The 23,845-nt window shown below is 38.3% G+C and overlaps 1 protein-coding gene across 1 annotated transcript; it reads right to left on the bottom strand.

The window, feature by feature from the left end:
* Positions 1-1,443: 1,443 nt before the first annotated feature.
* Positions 1,444-23,214, bottom strand: KFase (kynurenine formamidase). The gene is made up of 8 exons (XM_083110077.1): positions 22,885-23,214; positions 17,598-17,688; positions 13,380-13,484; positions 10,539-10,673; positions 8,799-8,877; positions 6,648-6,830; positions 2,636-2,768; positions 1,444-1,633 (listed from the first exon to the last, which is right to left on the bottom strand). Exons 1-8 carry the CDS (start codon positions 22,903-22,905, stop codon positions 1,499-1,501), a joined length of 882 nt encoding a protein of 293 aa, XP_082966203.1. The 5' UTR covers positions 22,906-23,214; the 3' UTR covers positions 1,444-1,498.
* Positions 23,215-23,845: the final 631 nt, after the last annotated feature.

Here is a 23,845-nt window from a genome sequence, read left to right as displayed (position 1 = left end):
TGAATAGAACATTAACTACAAACATTTATATTACTATTATAATTATTTCTGAGACACTTGGTTTGGACCCCTTGCAAAATATATTTCTAGATACATGCTTGAGAACAGTTTACAGAAAACATAAGCCCATATCCTGGTATATGTTTAACACTATTTTGCATAAAGTTCATTCCCTGCAGAATAGGCATCCGGTCATCGGGAAATGCGGCGATGACCAAGCAAAGTAATAAAAATATTGCATTTTATATATTTTAGAGAATCAGTAAAAATAATAAGTCAGAATAGTCGCATATTTGTGCGAAATAAGCCAAGTGACAACATGAAACAGCTCAAAATATGCAAGAGATTCGCTGATTCGCTAATCTTAGCGCATCAAAATGAGGCCCCAGTACCACTCCTCGCGGTGAACCCTCCCGGCAAGTTTCCTATTGAAGGAAATGGTGTTAGTCAGCCCAGCTCATCGCAGAATGGTGCGAATGTCTCTGGTCTCTGCCGGTGCCGAGAACAGCCAAACAGGTCCAACGACCTGTACTTTCCCCCAGATCTGGGTCAAAACAGGCCCTTTTTTCAGTCCCCATCCCTATGTTTACAGCCACGGCAGGGTTTGTCTGGAGTCATCAAGATTCTTCAGTGTGTCGTCCATTGGCGTGCTCAAGGAGGGGTGGTGAGGATCATAATTCTGCTTAGGCTCAAAATTCTTGGGAAAAAAAAGAAGAAAGAGAAGGCAGGAAAAGATGGCAAAATGAGGACTTCAGGAATAACTACTAAAAAGTACACATAACGCCCCCCCCCCCCCCTTCGAAAATCCTGGGCACACCATTCGAATGTCTGCTATTTCTAATTGTTAAGAGGAAAAGCACACATTGAACAATATGAATCTGCTTTTCATTATCAAAACAACAATTGGAGGCGAACCATAAAGGTTCTTCTTACCTTTAAACGTGATAATTGAAGGGTTTGCATTTCAGTTTCCATCATACATAATAATTCTCGTCGTGTGGGATACAATTATGTGTCTTTTGTATAGTCATAAGGTCTGTGGTATGAGCTTTTACATTGAATTGGCAGGGACCAAGGCGTTTACCACAGAGAAATATTGTGCCACCCCCCCCTCTCCATAGCAAGATCAACCCTATTGTTTGGCAAATCTTGCGATAACTAAGTAAAAATGTCACGCTTCGCCACTGATGCCTATTATTATAAGAAGAGATATTAAACCAATACTTATGAAAATACCATCAATCTATAGTATTAAACTTGTTTTTATTATTTTGAACTATTTTCCTTACTCAGTCTTGTACTCTCACACACTGCCATTTTGATACATAAAGATACTATTTTATTTTCAAAGTATTCCTAATAATAGTCTTATGCAACCACTTACAAAAATTCACATAAAAGATATTAGGTTTGCTACAAAGTATGGAAATGAGAAATTTGAAATCGATTTAATCAAATGACTTTTATTTGAAAAAATACAATAACTTATGTACACATCTTAGGAATTTTTAACCAAATTTATTATTTTATTTGTCAGATCAAAACTTTTATCCACAAGCTTCTCCACAATATCAAAATGGTCCACATTTGGTACTAAAAGGTAGTCTGCATCTATATTTTCATGCTTCAACACCTAAAAGATCAGAAAGACAAAGATACACATACACAGTCAACTCCAGTTATAATGAGTCACCATGGATTCAGGTAAATGATTCACTAAAACCAAATTGTCTTCATTTTAACCTAATTTGAGGCTAGTAGTGACATTTTAACCTTCAACCTCTTAATGTTCACTTTTCAAAACTTTAAACTTAACCAAGCACAGTGCAATGCAGATAGTCACAGGCTCACTTTGAACACATGTTTCATTACCACCATGAGTCACAACCCTCCCCCCCCCTCCAATTGAGTTGTTTTGCTGCTACCAAAACAAAAACAGGCAGGTAATCCATTATTTGATTGTTTGTTTTGAAGTACTGTACTTATGATGCTAATAATGGTAATTTTTCATGGACATTTCATTTTTTAGGTGCACTAAAACTAAGTTGAATGTGCACTATAAACTAAGTTTGTAATGTATTTGGGTCGAAATTAGTAATTTAGGTTCAATATACCTAAATGTTCACTGCAACCGAGCTCATTACATCCAGAGTTGATTGTATCTTAAATATGTATGACATCATGCATTACGTTTTTCCACTGAAAACTTTCTGCTATGTGTAGATAAAACAAAACTATTATATTTATTTTGGTTCTAAACAAATTTTAAATTGTTATAAAAACATTATTATGACTGACATTATCAATCTACTGAATATAATATGCGTGCACACACATCCTAATCAACTAAAATAAAGGAGATACTACTACAATCACTTATTTATAAGCTGATTTAAACCATTGGAAAGTAAATACCTAGCAGGGTACAGGAAGTAATAAAATACATTAAAACTCTATTATGAAGGAAATATGCATGATGTAAATAAAAGTGGTGTATGACCCAAGTAACGAATATGGAACAAATTACAGTTTAGGAAGAGGTAGAAAATGGAATTACTTGAACAATAAATCTTAAGGTATATAGATTCTATAGAATGGTTCATTGGCTGGTAATGAAAAGAAAATTGGAACTTACCTCAGCATATTCCTCAGATTGCTTTTTGAAAGCTGGTGATTCATGTTCCCCCACTGCAACAATAATTTTCAATTTGGATGTGTTGTTAAAATTGCCTTTGCAAAGCATTGGACTGCATTTTATTGCAATTTCCCTAATAAAAATAGATTAAAGATATTTTATTTACAAATTTTAAAAATATATAATTTATATTTCAATAAAATTATGTTAAATTGTAACTATTTTTTTTTAGATTAAAAAAATGTTTGAATGTTAATTTCTTTACTGCTTGTTAAAAATAAACTACATTCATGTTTTCCTTCAAGTTATAAATAATTTTTCACTTTTTCTCTTCAGTATGTAATAATGAGAATAGTTAATTACTGAATACTGAGTACTAACCTCGGTACAAAAATTGTAATTTACAATTTTTCCATATTATCTAAAATGGATTAAATATGACAGGGTATCTGGCTAACAGAAAACATTGAAATAACTATGAATAAAAGGACAATTAAGAACAAAATTTGCAATTAAGAATTTTGAAGTGTCTAAGTTGTGGACTTTGGGCTGAATGGTGGAATATTTGCATGACCCTGTACATCCAATAAGAAATACATACATACATACATATATATATATATATTTGAATTTTATGGTTATTTTGATGGTTTTAAAAAACATATACAGTAACAAGTTTTGAACAAGTGAAAGTCTATACCTTATTCTGGGCTACCTTGAAATTAAATGAAACACAAAATCAGAAAAGTGTCTTATACGAAAGTTGCAACAAACCTACATGTATTAATTTTAATGTATAGGTATAGTATTGAGATGAGTCGAGCCAAGACTTATCGGCCTCTCGTCTCATATGTGATGAGGTCTGTATCATTCTCATCTCAAGCTGTAAACATCTGGCTGGTTTTATGTTGATTTATACACTAGTTTTGCCATCTAACATTTTGCTTCTGAATCACATTTAGCAACTAAGGTGTCAGTTTTGGCATCTACATGTTATGCAGTACTTGGCATGTATTTTTTTAATGTTGATCTTCACACACAGCAATGGTAAAAGGAAAATGACCCAGTAAAAACTAAAATGAAAGGAAGGAAAACTCATCATAACAAAGTGGAAAAATCCATGCCTTGTGCACTGCTCTACAAAACTTAAGGAACACCAAGGGAACAGAACGAAACAAACACAAAAACAGAGTTCACCCTGTGTATCATTTTACAATGTTGCTGGTCATTTTTGTTGCATCTGTACCTTATTGGTGTTCATAAGCCCTGATCAAGAGCATCCTAAACATGCTCTATAGGATTGAGGTCTGGTGATCATGCAGGCCACTCAATATGGGTGATGTCTTCAATTTCCAGGAATTCCGACACAATACATGCATGGTGCGGGTGAGCACTCCCAGCTGGAAATTTTTCAAATTGGTTCCAATAGCCAATATGAGTTTTTAGACACTCTATCGGAACAAATTGGTCTATCGGAACTGATTGGTCAATTGTAATGAATTGGTTTCTATTGGAAAACATTTTATTGTTTTCAATATATTGCTTATGAAAAATTCTTATCTATTCAACTGTAAATGCAATGGAGAAATCATATAAAACAACTAAAACAAATCTCTGGTAAAGCATGTGAAATTTGTAACTTAGAAAAAACTTTCACATACGAAACTTTTTCAAATATATGAACACGTTTTTAACTCTGTAGCTTCATTGTGATTAACTCATTTATAGAAAATCAAAAAATATGCTGCTTCAGTTATAAATTGACATATTGTTCTTCCTTTATACATGCAGAAACAGCAAAAAATTAGGTTAAACAAAGAATCTGACCCACAACACTTGAAAAAGTGATAAACAAACAAAACACTGTCGAGGTTGACTAAGTTGATCAAAAGATTGCTCATTTTTCCAATAGCATTACATATACATAAGAATAACCATGCAAATTTCATATTGTAAAAACAAGAACTAATATGAACATTTTTAGCTATAGCTCCTTTAAAGTCGAGTTGGTTCTTAAGAAAGAGTTCTTGTTAGGTATTTATTAAGAAAAATCTGACTTCAGTAGTATGCATTAGAATTCAGAACAAATTCAGTTCAAGTGTGCTGTTTTTCCAAAGAACTTCTAAATCACAGGAAATGTGGTGTCAAGAATCATAGTACCTATGCTTTGAGTCAATAAATGAATTGATAACATATTGATTCTACAATATATACAAACTTACAATTGGATACAATTCACCAATTGGAAATTGTCTTGATTCTCCAAATGGTTTCAGTTGAGATTCAGATTGAAACAAATACAGTCCGATAGAATCCAATTCATTCCAATTGAAATTTCAATTGGAACCAATAGAAAATTCCAGCTGTCATCCATAAACAGTAACTCCGGACCACATGCTCCAAGGAAATTGCAAACATATGAATGTAAAAAGGTTGTTTCTTCTCAATTTCAGAGGGGGCTGTAGCCTCATCAACCCTCCCTGGATATGTCAGTGTAGCGTGACAAAGAGTAAACAAACTTGGGACGATGATGTGCGCAGAAAATATATTTTATTGTAATGTTATTCTCAAGATTTACAATATTCTCTAATACTCTACTGCTCGCATAATTCTTTGATGTTCCTTAAGTATTATGGAGCAGTGTAGGTGGGAAGATATGAGTTATATACAAGGGTCGTTCAAGGTTGACTGGGACTTTTATTTCTGCAGGAAAAAGGTAGCAGAAGAAACACCAAACTATGTCAGTTTTTCAAAGTATTCTCCGTGCACGCCGAGGCACCGTTGCCATCGTTCTGGCAGCTCCCGAATTCCTTTGGCATAGAAAGAACTTGGTTGTTGTTGTCGTAGCCACTGGAGGACATCGCTCCGCAGTGCTTCGTCTGTCGTGAATTTCTTCCCTCCCAGATGGTCTTTAAGGGGTTCAAACAAATGATAATCACTGGGGGCTAAATCCGGACTGTAGGGGGGATGGGGCAGAACTTCCCAGCGCATGTCGGCCAGAGTTGTTGTTGTCACATTGGCCATGTGAGGGCGGGCATTGTCATGGAGAAGAATGACATTTCCAGACAACATCCCAGGTCTTTTCTTGCGAATGGACTTTCGTACAGCACCACTCAACAATGTGGAGTAATACTGGGCATTAATCGTGCTCCCTTTGTCCAGAAAATCCACATGGATAACGCCCTTCATGTCCCAGAAGACACTTGCCATGATCTTTCCAGCGGACGGCTGCGTATTGCTTTTCTTGGGGGGCGGGGAACCTTTATGCTGCCACTCCATGCTGCGACTTTTGGTCTCTGGGGTTGAATTGTGCAACCATGTTTCATCACACGTGATGATGGATTGCAACAATTCATCACCTTCTGCTCGAAACCGATTCAGAAGCTGTTCACAGACCGTCCTGCGTGTCCACTTCTGATCGAATGTCAGCTGGCGGGGAACCCACCTTGCACAGATTTTGCGGAAGCGTAAGTGGTCGTGAATGATTGTCTCAACACTCCCGACACTGATATTCACCTCGGCAGCAATATCCCGCACTGTTACTCGCCGGTTCTCAAGAATCATTTGCTCAACACATGCGATATTCACTGGTGTGACTGCAGTCGGGCGAATGTGTCCATGCGCTTCATTTGTCACCAGCTCCCGTCCTTCGCGAAACTGCTCACACCATTCGTACACTCTTGTCCGCGACATCGTTTGTTCACCATACTGTGCTTCCAATAGTCTGAAAATCTCAGCTAGTTTCACTTTCTCCTTCACGAGAAATTTGATTACACACCGCTGCTCCACAGCCACAGACACACTGCTTGCCGCCATGTTCGCTGCAACTGCTGCGCATGCGCAAAATACGTCATGCCGGGCGCTGGTTACTCGCGAAGGAATACATTACGTCACCCGTACGTTTCATCATGATCCGGCTATTCATCATTTTTTTACGTACGAAAATCCCGGTCAACCTTGAACGACCCTTGTAGATAGATAAGTTCATAAGAATGTTATGTACAAACTTTACTTTGTGAGATGAAGAGGTTCATTTACGTATGTGTCGACCAAGGGAGTGATGTCATATACACCACCAATAAGAAAACCACCCTTGATCAAGCTGCGGTCTTTATCAACTTTATCTAGCCAATCTGAGAATAGGAGCATGGATACAAGATGGCCTCCTGCAGAATGACCTGCAAACCAAATGGACCTGAAATTAAAAATAATACAGCACGTTTATAAATGAATGGTGCGGTTTCAAAAATTAATAATAAATCTATTTATTACCTTACACTGGCAAAACTTACACTGTAAGCAGTGGCAACTCTCCAAGTTTCTTATGCATTAATCACAATCCTTCAATGTGTGGACCCTTGGTCACACGACACACATCTACACGGTAATCAAATTCTTCCCATACTCGGTGGTAGCATGTCCGTTGTAATAGTCTGTAGTGCATTCGTTATCCGATCACAAAGTTCTTCGAGGGACATGGGCAATGGCGGTACATAAACTCTGTCTTTAACAAACCCCCAAAGAAAGAAATTGCATGGTGTTAAATCTGGCAAACGGGGTGGGGTGCCCAGGGGAGAAGTTGGTTTTCTTCTTTTGCAGCACGTCCAATCCAGCTCTGGTGAAGAAAACGATTGAGAAGCTCTCGTACATTCCTGTGAAAATGGGGGGAAGAAAACTATTGAGAAGCTCTCGTACATTCCTGTGAAAATGGGGGGAAGAAAACGATTGAGAAGCTCTCGTACATTCCTGTGAAAATGGGGGAAGAAAACGATTGAGAAGCTCTCGTACATTCCTGTGAAAATGGGGGAAGAAAACGATTGAGAAGCTCTCGTACATTCCTGTAAAAATGGGGGGAAGAAAACGATTGAGAAGCTCTCGTACATTCCTGTGAAAATGGGGGGAAGAAAACGATTGAGAAGCTCTCGTATATTCCTGTGAAAATGTGGGGAGCACAGTCAAGTTGCAGAATGTAACCATCATAATTGGTGTTAAGTTGGGGTAACAACCAGTTTCCTAACATGTCTAGAAATGAGTCACCCGTCACAGTTTCTTGTTGGAAGAAAAATTGGCTGTGCACTCTCACGCGGGACACTGCACAGAAAACGTTGACTTTTGGAGAGTCACACTGGCGCTCTATCTGTCTATGTGGATGCTCGGTTCCCCAGATATGGACATTGTGTTTGTTCACCTTGCCACTTATATGGAAAGTGGCTTCATCGCAGAAGATGAGTCTTTCTCAAAAACCATCGTCCTCCATTTTCAATTGCATCTCTTCACAAAAGTCGCACCTTTTCCCTTTGTCTACGGTGTAAGGGCCTGCACTAATCGCATCTTGTACAATATAAGACATAGCCACTTACGCAACACCTTCCACACCGTATTCTTTGGCATGTCCAATTCCCTGCTTGCTCTACCAAGTGACTTGCGGGGACTTTGCTGAAATGCCTCGTGCACTCTTTCAATATTGTCATCAGACATACAAGGTTGACCAGAACTCTTGCCTTTACACAAGCATCCAGTTTCCATGAACTGTCGGTACCACCTACTTATGTTATTCTTGTGTGGTGGGTATTTCCTAAACCATGCCGAAACTCACACTGCACTGTAAACCACAGATCTGGACACCTAAAAACGGAGCACACAGAAAGCCTTTTCCTGTTGCGATGCCATCTCTGAAACTGACGATGCGGCCCCACAGTAAGCATGAGAAGTAAACTGCTGGTAGCACATGAGAAACTTGGACAGTTGCCGCTGCTTATGGTGTAGGTAATAAATAAAATTATTATTTATTTTTGAAACTGCACCATTCATTTATAAACATGCAGTATTTTATATGTAATATCAAATACCAAACTGCATCAAGATATTCAGGCCAAAAGAACTTTGGATGACTGCATTTGAAAGCCACAACAAGAAGTGTTATGCAAATAAATCTTGTAATGCATCATACATCAGCACAGAAAATTTACATCTCATTTACTGCAGCTCATACTCTTACACTAAAATTAAAGCAGCACATGTCACATTGCACATTCCTCATGAATTCAATTAATTAATATACTGAATGAAGTACTCCCTTATCCGTGACACACTAAAATGCTCATACACTCACTCACTCTCTCTCTCACACACACACAACACACAGACACGAGACAACACTCACCTGGAACCTAAACGCCGAGCCAGGTCAACAACATAGGTGCCTGCAGCTTTAATTTCTTCAATAATTTCTGGTAGGCTCACTGTAAGAATAAAAAAGCAATGCAATAGACACTCTTCAATCTTTGACTTAAATTACAACATTTTTGCAATGTTCCTTGACTGATATTTTTGCAGCTGTAAATTTTCATGAAATCAAGTGCAACAAAAACGAAATAAAGATAAAACATTAACTACATTAAAAACAATACGTACATTGAAGTGTATTCTAATAGTGCAAGCAGTGCTTGCATTGCTTGTACTATATCTCCACCACTGGTAATTCTTTGGGGGTACTGGCTTTCCTAGCAGCTAAAAGAAGATTGGCCAGTGTTTCCAAGCAAGATGATTGGAGTTTGGAGTTGTACATTTTCATGAAACCAAGCTTAACTAAAATTAAATAATGCTAACACATTAAATAATGTTTTAACAGTGAAAGCAGATTTTTGCCACTGGCAAGCAAACAAAAAATTAATAGAATAAATGATACTGTATAATGAAACATTTTACTTTCTTTTCCATTTATTCTACAGAGATTTTAATGAAGGACAAAAAGGCTAACCTTAACTTGCTTACTGTCTTTACATACACACAGACAGACAGACAGACAGATAGATTAGTTTCATCTATAGAAAAATTGCAGTTCGATACGAATCTAGGTAAATTGTAAAACTGTATAAGTACAAGACAATTTTATTACTATTAAACCTATGTCAATGTTTGTTTGTGAAAAAATAACTTGCCACTAATGCATATTACACATGTGGTATTATGAATTAAACTAGCTTACAATAGTACAACTAGTGTGCAAAATCCTCAAATGTATGCACAAAGATAAGGGGGAAAAAATCAATTCTGATCCACACTTTGAGAAATTACTTCTCAATTTTTGGAAACTGGAACATTTGGGAAATTTCCAAAAACTGTGTATGAAAAGTGCCAATTTTCCCAAGTTTTCTGAACTATGACAAGAGTAAAACGAAAACCTTAAAAGTCCAATAAAAATTGTAGGGCAGACTGTATACAGCTCAAATTTACATGAGGTATCAACTGTTATTAGAAAACGACCTCAAGGCTGCAACACTAATCAAGTCAGCTTCAAAACGCCATATTTGCTATATTAAAGATGGCGACTCCCATACACATTTGTCCCAGTAAAGACGAACAGTTCCTTCCCCTCTGTCAGCCTAAACTTTACAGAAATTTCTCGGCAAATGAAAATTCAATATCTCTGGGCATGCTTACCGCATCAGCAAGTTTACTAACGGAGGAGAAAGTTTAACAATAGCCTCAGTTTGCAGGCAGATGGGTGGAAAGGCCTTCACAGTGGCTGTCATAAGTGACTGCACGTGGACCTCAAAGACTTATTCTACTTAAGGTATAACAGGCATTATCTCAAAGTTAAAGATCAGCAATAAGGCTGTGTTAAAATGCAGCAAACTTGTGCAACCCTACATACAGGAATCTATCCAGAAATATGAAAGAAAACAACCAGCTCGCAGAAATAGTATGCAGGATTTTATATTTTCATGATGTTGGGAAATCCTGAAATTTAACATCACAAAAATTTATCAATTTCTTGGGAAAAGACAAACACTTCTCATCCCAAATATATGGATTGATTTGTTATTTTCCATCCTGCACACTTCTTGCAACAACAAAGGTAGAAAACACCACATTCCATGATAAATATGAATTGTTGCACCTGTTGGAGCCAAGTCATATCCCACGACCACCACTCTGCATCCAGCATCGTAAAGAGGGGAAGCACAAAAGTTGTAGAGATCTCTGCTTAGCTCCTGCCAGTAACCTCCATGTATGAAGACAAAGATGGGTGCCTCTATAATAGAAAGTTCAACTCTAATATGATATGTAGATTTAAGATACCTAGAAATGAAACAGAATTAATTGTCCAAAAGGGAGCTTTCAGGCCAAGTAATGTGCTACTTAGAAACGAATTTTCAAAAATAAATGCAACTTTTTGCATCAGTGAATACCTATTTACATGCTTGGTTGAGTTTGGGGATAGGTTGGAGCATGCTTTTGTATGGATCAACACGGAGACAATGCAGAAGGTGAGGGAATGCTTATGCAAATCACCCTAGCTGAAGGATGTGTTTGAAAAACTTACTTAACGGGGGATGGGATGGCACCCCCTCCCTCTCCTTTGAGTCCTGCTTCTGCATCTTACTAAACACATGAATAATTCATAGGTCCCTGCAAGATATATGAAAAACGAACAACTAACATATGAATAAATGGCAATAGACATTTCTCTTTTTTTTGGATGGCTAAAAAGGTTGCTTACCTTTTTACCTCTTTGACACAGAGATTGTTTACTCCTCAAGAATAATTTTAACAGTGAAGATGAATGGTGGACTTATGAAATAAATAACAAACATCATAAAACATCCATGCTCTACCCACGATACAAATCTTAGCTCTGCCGGAAAGGCTGGCAATGTTCTACTAATATTGTGATAATCTAAGTTAAATTTTTGAGAAAAATATAATAACTAAAAGCTCAAAAAAAAGCTTACAGCAAAATGAAATTTGAATATGATAAACATTCAAATGAACTATAGTCCATTTTTTTCCACTACGAAGTGGATGTAAACAAAAGCACGTGTTCTAGAGAAAGCCAGTGCAGCCCTATTGGTGGATTCTGGCAGTAGTCCCTCCGCAGACCTTTTGCACCCTGATAGATAGTCCATTCAATGCCGTCTTGAAACTAGAGTAATAGAGCATTGTATGTTGTTGAAAGCATTTACTAGCCTTATCCTTGCTTATGAATTCATAACCATTCTTTAGTAAAGCACCTACGGTGACATTTACTCATTCAAATTAACAAAATTCCCGCTACTTGTCCGTCACTCTGTGTTGTGCAGTGTTGCAAATTCGCAATATTAAGTAAAGTCTACAATCTTGAAACACCGGACTAGACAGAATCAGAAAACATGATTTAGACTGACAGTGACTGACATGGGAATCTCTAGATTACACACGTGTTGATGTATATACCACAAACACGCACACACTACTTTCAACTTCATGCGTTTTATCTAGAATGGTAAAATCAACAAACTGCAAAAGATTGTAGCGAAACCTTTGAGAAAGCCAAAGTGCTTGGTGCAAATACAACCAGTGATGCTTAAAATCGTACGGAATGTTACTTTAGCATTTATTAAATGATCCACCTACGCTTCCTTTCCTTTACTTCCAACATAAAACATGCTCAGATTTCAGGAACCCGAATTCTCCCAGCTTGTCAAAGAAAAATGCCAGATGCATACACTGGCAACTGCTTCCAAGAAGGGATTTGTAGAGGGCGGGGACACAAGCTTTTGGCGTTACAGATGGGCAAACCGTGCCATTCAGTGTTGCTACCCGACCTTTATAGGAACATCGTTACAATTCGGTAATATTCCAAAGCTTTTATCGTATCTAATTGCTATATAGCAAACTTCGCAACTACAAAGTTTTATTAATGTTCCAACACGGGTGTACGTAATAAGCACTTCACATTTCTTGTATCTAATTCATAAGGGAAAAAATAACATAGTTGGAGACACTACTTCCCGTGGTCAAGAATCTTCCGAAACACTGTTACCTTCAAGCACACGCCTATTTATAGCTTTTCTCCCCTCGACCCTGCAAAACCTGCCCTCCTCTCCGTTGCCCTGTGGTGGTTCTCGAGATTTTGCGTAGTGTTTATAGGTTGTAAGTATCATTGAATGTTGATGTGGCTTCAACAGCAAGTGTTACAAAACATCTACATTTGAAACCTTGAACAAGTGGCGATACCAAAATTGCGGTGAATCCAGAGTATTGTGTTGAATCGTTAACTTCTGAACAGGTGTCTTAAAAACAAGCATTTATGCGGTCCGACAGGAAATTACGCGGATGGCACATTTTAGCCAATTTTGGACTTGCTGCCGTCAGCAGGAAAGTGGATGTTTTTTTTCATGGAAATGAGTTTGTCTACGCTGGTTAAATTATTGCATGATTCATTGGGTTTATTTTACTTCGCATTTCTGCCACACTTGGCTAATCGCGAGGATGAGGATGAGTGATGATATGGTGAAATTGATGAAATAACACTCACAAAGAACATCTATGCCCAGGCCAAGATTTAAACTCGGGACTCCTGGCATCGTAGCGCACAGTGATAACCACTCCGCTACAAGGGCCAGCTGTGTGAATTCTTCTTACATGGTATATTACCATTGACGAGAGTTGACATCGTTGGTAAGTGTTTACCTCTATTTTATTATATTTTCTTCATCTCTCGTATTTACAACAGTGTTCATTTTAAAAACTAATATTTGCACATTTTTAAAAGTCACTCTAGTTTCGAAACGTTGTGGAAAATACTGACACCGAAGCTAACACGTGCGCTGGGAGGGAGGGGCAAGTGCTGGCGAATAGAAAGTGGGCACCGCACGCATTAATACAAATTTCGGTAACTTGTTGGCCACACCTACTTCGTTTTAAAGCTGGAAACAGAATAGTGACATTATTTTTTTCCAGTGTTTTCAGTACTTACCATTTGGAATGTTATTTCCTCCAAATATATCCAAAAGTTGCTTCTCCCCACTTCCATATCTGACACCGAGTTCACATGGTATGGAAGTCCTTGCCTCTTCACTTGCTATATTATAAAACACACTAAAAGTTGTTATCTTCAACTTTATTGAACTTCAGCGCACTACTCTGTCCCAGGAGTTTGTGAAACAAGTGAACAAAAACAAGTCCTCTGCACAAGGAGTGACTCGAGAAGGCTCGACAATTGAATGCCTGAAGAAAAGTGATAGCATGGTGAGGGCAACATGACTGCAGCTACCAGCTGTCTGCAGCAGCACACACTGCTTTGCTCTGCCAACTCACTTCTTCCACTTCTCTGCCATTATGCATGGCATTGCTCCACAGACTCCTGGGAAGTAGTATGCATTAAATCTGTCAAAAATAGAAGCAAAATAATGCAGTTATTTTAAGTGATTTTAATTGTTATTTTTCTCGCGACGTTTTATCCTGGTTTCCCATAGCTTTCTCAAACCAAGATAAACACACACAACTTTACATGACTAGTCACTCTACACTTGAATGCCCTTGTCTCTTCCTAGGAAAACTGGTTTGTTCATCTTGCTCTACCTCTCAAGGTGTCACAAATGTTTCTCTTTAAAACCACTTAAAATAATTATATTATTTTGCATCTATACAAAGTGTATATGTGAACCTTTAAGTACTAAAATATTAATTGTAAGCACTTTTGCAATCAAGCAAACGAAAGTAGAAAATTGGATATAATTTCTGAGAGATGACGAAATGTTTTGAGAAAAATTCCAATAACATACTTCACCATAATCCCAGAAACACATAAAAAAAAAAGTTTGGAAACACCCCAGTTGACAAGTGAAACAGCGAAATATGGAATGGTGCCTGGCATGTAACTCATGGTAGATGCCAGTCGAGACGTTACCACCAGAGTAGACAGAAATAGCAGCACCACTGTGCTGCATGGGTGGGAATAGTGCAACTCACAACCACTCCGAGCTGTCAGTACGGTAAGACGCATTGTGTTTCCGTGTATTGCAGTGAGTGAAACGCACCTGCCTGGGTAGAAAAATGCCTCCAGTAACGATATCAGAATACAATCATTTTCGAATTGGCACCTTAGTGGAGCAAGGTTATTCTTATTGTCAAGTTGCTCAACGAGAGGGTGTGAATATCTGCCGTGTCCAAAACATGGAAATGGTATGTGGAGACTGGAGGCATCATCGATCGTCCTTGCAGTGGTCGTCCCCGTTCGTCCACCCTAGCACAGGATCATTATGTCCAAATTCTTGCCCGGAGAAGCCCCAAACGCACTGTTGCAGACCTCAGAAATGACAAGCTCAGAGCTACAGGTGTACACGTGACTCCACAAACATTCTGAATCAGCTCTACCATATAATGCACGGTTTATTGCGCCCCCGTTAACCATGACATGCCGTAGTGTGCGATATAGGTGGGCTCAACAACACCATGACTGGGACATTCAGCGATGGTCCAGTGTTCTCTTTACTGATGAATGCTGCCTGTGTTTGCAACCTGATAATTCCCGAATACGTGTGTGGCAAAAGTCAGGTAGCATTGCTCAAACTCGGTATGTGGTGGAGCAGCATCAAACAGGGAGGTGGCTCAATCATGTTTTTGGGGTGGTATCACGATGGGATGTCGCACGCCACTGGTTGCTGTCCAAGGGTCTATGAATGCTGTCACATATCGGGACTGTATTTTGGAACATTTTGTTGTGCCTTTTCGTGCTGCTGAGAGATGCTTTCGTGTTGCAGGATGACAATGCTCGTTGTCACAGGGTGCAGATTGTAGGAGCATTCATCAACAATGTAGGTATCACTCGAATGGACAGGCTCTCATTTTCCCCAGACATGAACCCCATCAAACATGTATGGGACAAGCTGAAAAGAGCTGTTCGGAAGCATGTACCACCTCCTCAACACAGAATGACCTCCGACGAGTGGCAGAAGGCAAGTGGGATAGGATGGACCAAGAGTTCATTGACAGCCTCATCAATGGTATCTGTGAATGACCTGACACGTGTACGAGGAGGCGTTACTCACTACTGAGATGGACCATGTGCTTTGCAGAGATCAGGTCATGTGCTGTCTCTTTTTGTTCCATTTTTTTTCATAATGGCATACTTTGTTCTTCATCTGTCACTTGACTGGGATTGTCATGTCGTTCCACTGTACTGTTGTCAAAGGTCTCCACAAATACAGTATTTATTTTTCATGACACCTATACCTAGTTTTGTTTCTCTAACACCCGGTACTGTGGGTGTTTCCAAACTTTTTTTGTGGTGTGTACATGATGATCTTGTATCTTTTATGATCAGTTTATATTGTATCTGAAGAAGTGCACAACGAATTTAATCACACCATGAAGTGTCACATTAAAAAAGGTAAAGTGCTCCCCTGTGCTTAACACCACGCCATGAAGGCATATAGGGGGTGTGGGGGTAACGCCCCACACTTTCTTGATCCGGTCGTGAGTGGGGGAGATTTGATCAGCATCACACCCCTGACCACCTTTACCCCCCAGGGTTTCCCCCAGGTACCCATGTTATTCGACGTTGGTTGGGCGCCGGGACTGCTTCCGTTAGAAAAGTTCCCGGATTTGAACCGGCCGGGGATCGAACCCGGGACCTTTAGAATGGTAGTTAGACGCGTTACAGACTGAGCCACCGTGGCCATGAAGTGTTACAGTCGTATAATTATTGATCGATTGATTTGGTGTTTTAAGTCCACTTTATGCACAGTAAGGCTAATCGGGACTGGACCTACAGTTTAATATTAATACCACCAGGTATCAAACCCAAGATCCCTTGATTACAAGGTGACAACTCAACCACTGCATCATCGGGGAGGCCCCAGTATAATAATTAAAATTATGGCACCAATAGAGATGAGAGAAGTGCCATTTACCCTAAAATTTTATAAATGAAAAAAAAAATGCTGTATTTGGTTAAACGATGGATGCAGATCTATAGCAAGCATGAAGGTGGCAATTACATGCATCTTAGAATCATCAACTAACTTTTTCACATAACTTCTAGATCAGACTTGTTATGACCTTTTAAGAATATTCATGATGCTGGTTAAAAACCAAATCGATGCATGTTTGTGTACGCAAAGAACAAAATTACTTGACAATCTTTTGAGAATGACAGCAATTATCCTTTGTTATTTTCCTGTAGTTTACGGTTATTACAAGCATAAGAAAACAGTTTTTCTTTGTGACGTTTCAGGAGAACACACGCTCCTTTCATCAGACATTTATTTTCATTTTGACTAAAGATACAGTTATAACAATGGTTAGTAATTTTTTAAACAAAAAGAATCCCTTATATAATGGATGTTGTCAATGTTACATTGTTGTAATATAGCAACTTAACTGTGAAAAAAGCAGTCTGTTTTATTTTTATTTCAGATTTTTTTTTTAAATTATGAATCCCAAATATCATCAGGTAATTCAAATTCATCATTGTTTTCACAAAGTCTCTTGATGTTTTCTGTTACATTAAATTTTAAAGATTGTGACTTACTCCATTTGTGAAAAAGAAAACTCCATACTGGATCTATGTTACCATTTACATTATTCAATTTATTCTAGTGTTCTTCTGCAATGAACGAAGCTTCCCAGACATTCAACTCTGTGTTTCCCATTAATCTTTTTAAAACCCTTCTCTTTTTAATCAAATGCTTCTCTTCGATGATATGAGTTGACAAACCTGTTCTTGGGTTTAGAATTATAATGTCCAAATCGCGTTCGTGCCATCTTATTGCCATTTTCCTTGCTGTTTGTCCCAAATAATTCTTTAAACATGAACAACTTATATTATACATTCCTGTGGTTTCCACATCTGGTAGAGAGTTTCTCATTTTGAATTCATTAAATGCACATTCCAAACTTCTTGGTGATTTAAAAACAATTTTGAAATTAAAACTTCTAAAAATGTTTGCAATTTTATGTGAGAATGTGGAATGGAATGCACACAAATTTCTTTTCAACAAAGAAAAACTGTTTTCTTATGCTTGTAATAACCGTAAACTACAGGAAAATAATTCTATAATGCAAGCAATGCGTACATACAAGAAAAACAATTATCCTTTGATTTTTAAAAAAGCATGGATAATTTAATTTCTACATAAATCACAAAAATTTCAGGAAAAGATAAATACATTGGCTTCTGAGGCAGCCTTACCTTGGCTGACAGTCTGCAAGTGTTTCTGCTGAACTTCTTCAGGGCCATATCGGTGAGACCAACGGCTAGGAGAGAACTGCAGCTCTACTTCCTAAAACAGTGTATAACATTAGTTCAGTCATTTTCAATAATGAATGTTTAAGAACTTAGGATGCAATGTATATTTTTTCCTACTTAATAATACCCGACTTAACTAGTGATCAGCTGAGACAAATTTTTGGTTTTGGTTTTGGCAACATGGAGGGATTAATGGATTGGCAGTTATAAACTGTATTGTGCAAATGGTTTAAAAAAAATACCAACAAAAAAAGTTTGATATTCCTAGGGGGGGGGGGGGAGTGTTACACAATAAATATTTCGTAGGTACAATTTTTAACCTTCATTTTAAAAGTTAGATGAAAATGGTAATCATGAGTCATTTGAAGAGTGGGGTTTGAATTTACCACTTTGGTTCTTCTGGAGTTCTCTACTACTTTTATTTGAAAATTTTGACTTTCTCAAAATTTCAGGGGGGCTGGGCTAGGCTACTTCCCTGCACATGCCAACACATTAAGATACTAACAGCTAAAAAGTAAGTAACTGTGGTTCAATTGGAAGGGCATCTGAGTGTAATGGATTGGCGGGATTGGTGATCTAACCTTGTTTTTTTCCCCATAAAGCAGCTCTGGGGTTCGCCCAGTCTCTAATAAATTACCTGGGGCAATCCTGGAGGATAAAGGCAGTAAGGGTATGGTGCAGATTACACCACCTCCAAAATTGACAGAGATTGTGAATATTTCGGGCCCTAGCTCTATGTCCGCCTATGTACCTTCATGCTAGGGTGCAATGAGCACAGGCAATATTACCTTACCTTATATCAGTGGCGTAGCATGAGCATTTCGGATGGAAACGCCAAGTTAGAAGGAAGGGCCTTCTTTTTTTTGCTTAAGAGTTTACTTATGGAATTAGCCGACATATGTATTGTCTATTTAAAATCTCATTGTGTTTATTACATTAAGTCAGACGGGTTCCGATAAAACATGAACCATGCTTGTTTTATCTAGAAAATAAGATGCCTCAGTGTGCAATAAATGCTTGGAGCACTGGTGTTTTATACCATTTTTAATTAGATTGCTCAAGTCAGAAACACCGTACACCATTCGGAGTATTTTGCTCCACACGTAACACATGTGTAGCAAAACAGTATTTTCGGCATCATGCAAGTAATTAAAAAAACCTACCTGAATCACAAGCGCCTCTAGAACAACAGTAGACTTCATTGTTGTGGATGATACAACTATTGATTGATTTGGTTTATTTTACTTCACTTTCTACCACTTTTGGCTAATCGCAAATATGAATATGAGTGATGATATTGATGAAGAGACACTCACAAAGAACATGCGTAGACCGGGATTCGAACCGGAAAGCTCTGGCGTCTTAGCGCGCTGTGCAAAACACACTGACACGAAGGTGGGTGGATGATCCAACAATCGTACACTCTACTGACGTAACAGTGCCTACGTTCACCTCATGGACAGATTAGATAATAGGAACTCAACCTACATGTGGGGCAGACTTTGTTTTCAATGGGAGCAAGCAAGGATTTCAGCAATGCCAATCCCCCCCCCCCTTTCCCCATTAAAAAACTATGTCTGTTAAGATCTGTAGCAGTCTTACTTGTAAATCTGTAATCATTCGAATTACGGTGACGAAGAAAATAACATTTTGTGTGAAATAGGATTTGGCCCATGAGTCGATGAAGCCTATCTTCCCCCAGCCTTGGTTACCACTACGCCACACAGTGTAGTAGGCCCCTATGAACCGAATCCAGATAACCTGCACGACAGTCTGACGACTAACCGAGTTCCCAGGATGCCACGCATAGAAGTCGAGATTACTTCACAAGCCATCAAGGAATGTAATTCCATTACTCTCTACAAGTGTCAATTTGAAGAAATAATACTGCACATATTAATGAAAATGGCCAATACGTGTATTTTCCCATACATTATGTATTTTAATTTTTTATGCTTCAAGCACCTTTTGCGGACTTTGTGCAGGATATGTATGTTATACAAAAGCAAATTATTATAACGGAAACAGAAAAAAAATGGTTAACACTTCGATAAATGTTCGATATTTTTACACAAGAAACTACTTACGGAAATGAGTTTCTGTAGCATTTAGAAGTTCGTGGAGGTATTTTCTTTCATCGTGGAATCTAGTTCACCGGGAATTCATGTATTTTTCAACAGAAATATCTCTCCGACGAACAATTGCCGTTGCTTTCATTTCCTTCCACTACGTGAACCAAATATTGCAGACGTTTGATGATGTAACACCCTGTCAATGTTTCCAACCACGCCGTTGCTTTGCAAGAAGATGACAATTTTAATAATGTTTGCCTAACCTAACCTTCCCATGCATGGTTTGTGGGACTATTCATGAATTGGGGCTATCCGTGAATGGTTTGTGGGGTACTACTTTACTATACCGGAGACACCTATCAATGATTTATTTTGCAATTTTTTACATTGCTAACCTACTATTCTGCATTGCGGAACATTTCTTTAGGTGAAATAATGAATTTCTAACGAATATGTCTATTTCTTACATTAACGAGTACTTACTGTTGTTCCCACAAACCATCCACGGGTAGCCCCAAAAACCATTGACGTTAGCCCAAAAATTCACTATAGCCCCACGAACCATCACGGGGACAAGGTATGCCTACTAGGTTAGGTTAGGTTCCATTAGCACTCCTTTTGTTCAATTTAGCATATACGGGCAACAACGGAATTACAAATTCCACGGCATCTTCCACACCCGGCAACAACTTCATGATGCATCCTCGACACGTCATCTCGTAGCAACAGCAATAGCGCGTCGGAAATAGATTTTCGTAGAAAACCACATGCATTCGCATTAAAATGGATCAAAACTACATTCCCGAACATCAACAACGCTACAGAAAATGATTTGCGTAAGTACTTTCTCCTGTAAATTTGAAGAAATCCGTCTTCGGTATAGTAAAGTGTTACCATTTGTGGGGCAACGCGTGCATGGTTCGTGGGGCTATTCATAGGGTGACCAGACACACACATTCAAAAAAGAGGACAGAGCATGGTGAAAAGGAGAACAAAGTCATAAAAAAGACGACACTGCAAAAAATGGCAACTCATTTGCCATTACTCATAATTTCATTAATAAATAAAGTACCAACAATTTGATGACATATAATTCTGATGAATTTTTCAATAATTGAAATTTCCTCTTGCCTTTAAGCAACAAAAACAATCTCCAAATCTATTATGGTTGTCAGACGCTCTACCAACCAGCTCTACAGCTCCTTGGATGAGTTCCATACTTTGATTATTTCAATTTATTTTAATATATTTTCTTGTTTTTATGGATTTTCTTCACACTTAAAATGTCACACCTCGTTGACCAGATAATTATTTCGTAACAAAGAAACAAAAAAAAAATTCTCCCAGAATTTGATAAAAATCGAATGACTAGAAAGTAATTTCGTTCTATTGCTTTCATAAATACTATATATATGTCAATCTCTACTACTTAATAGTATTAGTAGTAGAAATTTAGCTAATTAATTAATTATAAGTATTATTAATTAATTAAAGTATAGTAAAACAATGGTAGTGTGAATTTGGAGAACCTTTTAGAACCACCCCCCCTTGATAAAATCCTGCCAACGCTACTGCTTTACCTCATAATCGTTTCTTCCATTCCTTAAAAACTGGATATTTTCTTGCAATTTCTTGATGAATTTACACTTTCGGTTCGTTATAAATATGACTTAATAATCAAAATTCTCACTACACGCTTCTGTATCGCGTATGTATGACTCGAAAATGAACCCCCCGACCTCTGGCGGAGAGTCCCAGAGGTCCCAGGTTCGAATCTCAGCCTGGGCATGGGTGTTCTTTGTGAGTCTTCCTTCATCAAAATCATCATATCATCGCTCATCCTCATCTTCGCGATTAGCCAAAAGTGTCAGAAAAGTGAATTAAAATAAATCATATCAATCAACCGAAAAGGAACTGCTCAGATTATAATTAAGTGTTTCACAAGTTTCAGATTGCGAAGCAACGAGTTCGAATAATACGTACTAATGACTAGGGGTTGCGGGACAGAACTTTGTTTGGTCGGGACGGGACATTGTTTTAAATCCCAACGTTCGGGACGGGAAGAATTTGCAAATTCCCGATGAGGTCAGGAAATTTTCTGGATGGGAAAAAAAAATTCCAACGCTGTGGAAATCACGAATTTTACACTTAATTTTGTCTTAAGGTTTTTTTTTTTAATAAAAGCTAACAATTTCTGAGAAGTGTCAAGACACAATGCTGAAAACATCAAGAATTAACTACTTTTAAAAATTACCATTTGGAAGTTCCAGACTGCTCGGAATCCCGAAAAGTCTGGAGATCATTTCTGGAAGTTGGGATTGGGACGGTAGATTTTTTAAACCGATCCCGGTACCGACTTTACTGGATCCCACACACCCTTACTAATGACTCAGTTGGGAAAGTCATCGTGTTCAGTTGCTATGCTAGGTGAGCATTGCTTGAATACTTAACGCGCCCCAAGTGATGTGATGATCGTTATGTGTGGAAACATTCCCTGTGGAACACATTTGTTATGGTCGATTCTATATTATTTCCAAAAAAGGAGGACATTTACCGATTTCTAAAAAATCTGCCCGGACAGACACCTAAAAAGGAGGATATGTCCGGATAAAAGAGAACGTCTGGTCACCCTAGCTATTCATGAATTGGGGCTATATGTGAATGATTTGTGGGGCTACATGTGCATGGTTCATGGGGATTTTTCGGTTGAGAACGTTGGAAACACTGGATACCCACTGATGATCTACCACGTTAGTCAAGTTGTCTCACCACATTGCGTCTTAGGCAAGCGAAAAAAGCAGGAAGAATAATTACTCCTCATGTCAAAAATTGAAATTATTTTCGTGGAAAAAGCCAAATACCACCTTGAAGAATCCTTCGTAATGCATATTAGGTAAGTACGAATGTTAAAAATGACGAAATAAACGAGTGAGAGGTGTTGGGACAGTATCGAAGTAGTACCAAAAAATGATAAATTAACCAACCAGTAGCCATCACAAGTTCAGAAACATTCAATAGTGGTAGCAACAGTGAGTAAATAATTGCCACCTTGATTTTATGCAATAACTACATTAAATGTTACTATAACTACGTATATCTCAAAGTAATTTAAATGCATGCTTTAACAACATACCTAAAAGTAGATACGAACTACTTACGTCTCTATCCATGGTCAACATAGACCTTACGTTTTGCGTTTATTCCACTCGACTGGTTTTGGTTTGTGCCTCCCTTCTGGTCTCCCTTATCGCACAAAACTTCTGCAACCTTCCGTTCTGACTGGTTTTATTTTTAGGCTAAATGCCCAAGTTGTTAGGTTAGGCTAGCTAGGTTTAGTTTTCTTAGCATAAATAATAAATGTGCAGTGTATTTATGCTAATAGAACCAAACCTAAAGGACATAACCTAACAACGTAAGTTTTTCTCGTCTGACGTCAGAACACATGGTTGCAGGAGCGTTGTGCGATAATGGAAACCCCCTCTCTTCCCCTGAGTCGCCTGTCGTCTGCTTCCTTTGGCACGGCTCACTGCACGATCTAGGGATGACCTTGGCTGGGCGGAAACAACCTTGCCCTATGATGCATTGCTATGATGCAGTGTTCGTTATGTCGCTCTGATGCATGGCATTACGCAATAAAAGAAGTGCGAGCAAGATAGGCTGAAGTGGTGTTTCACTACATTGCCTTCACTGTTTCTTTTCGTCGGTTCCTGTAGCCGTGAATTTCATTTCATGACAAATTTTATTTCAAGTTGATACAGGCACGTATCCAGAATTCCTTTCGGGGGGGGGGGGGGGCTGAACTGCATCTTTTTTTAGGGATATAGTAGATAGAACCTCACAATTGCATGTTTAAGGCAGTAGCGACATTTGGGTTCAAAAACCGGGGAGGTGCAAGAAAAGCTTACTATCCCCTAAATCGTCGCCACTGTTTAAGGCTGTCATTTTAATCGGGACGTGAAATCGGAACATTTTTTACCAATTGACCCTCTGTTTCCATGCACTAACATTGTGTGTCGGAACCATCTCAGTATATGTGTATGTCCATTTCTTCTCATCAGGCATCAAAACATCTATATACCACCAGATGTAATGTTTTTATAAATCTGTTACACATGCTCG

Source organism: Lepisma saccharinum, chromosome 23 (genome assembly GCF_977018435.1).
Source record: "Lepisma saccharinum chromosome 23, izLepSacc3.1, whole genome shotgun sequence".
Lineage (NCBI taxonomy): Eukaryota > Metazoa > Arthropoda > Insecta > Zygentoma > Lepismatidae > Lepisma > Lepisma saccharinum.
Note: the sequence above shows the minus strand (reverse complement) of the source record. Positions and strands in the feature narration are given on the sequence as shown.

Bases quoted from the DNA above. Each gene is read 5' to 3' on its own strand.
- KFase (XM_083110077.1), bottom strand. From the start codon at position 22,905: ATGTTGACCATGGATAGAGAC. The intron at 17,689-22,884 runs GTAAGTAGTTCG...ACACTGTTTTAG, and splicing joins TGTTGACCATGGATAGAGAC to GAAGTAGAGCTGCAGTTCTC. The intron at 8,878-10,538 runs GTGCAACAATTC...TTATTCTTACAG, and splicing joins ATATGACTTGGCTCCAACAG to TGAGCCTACCAGAAATTATT.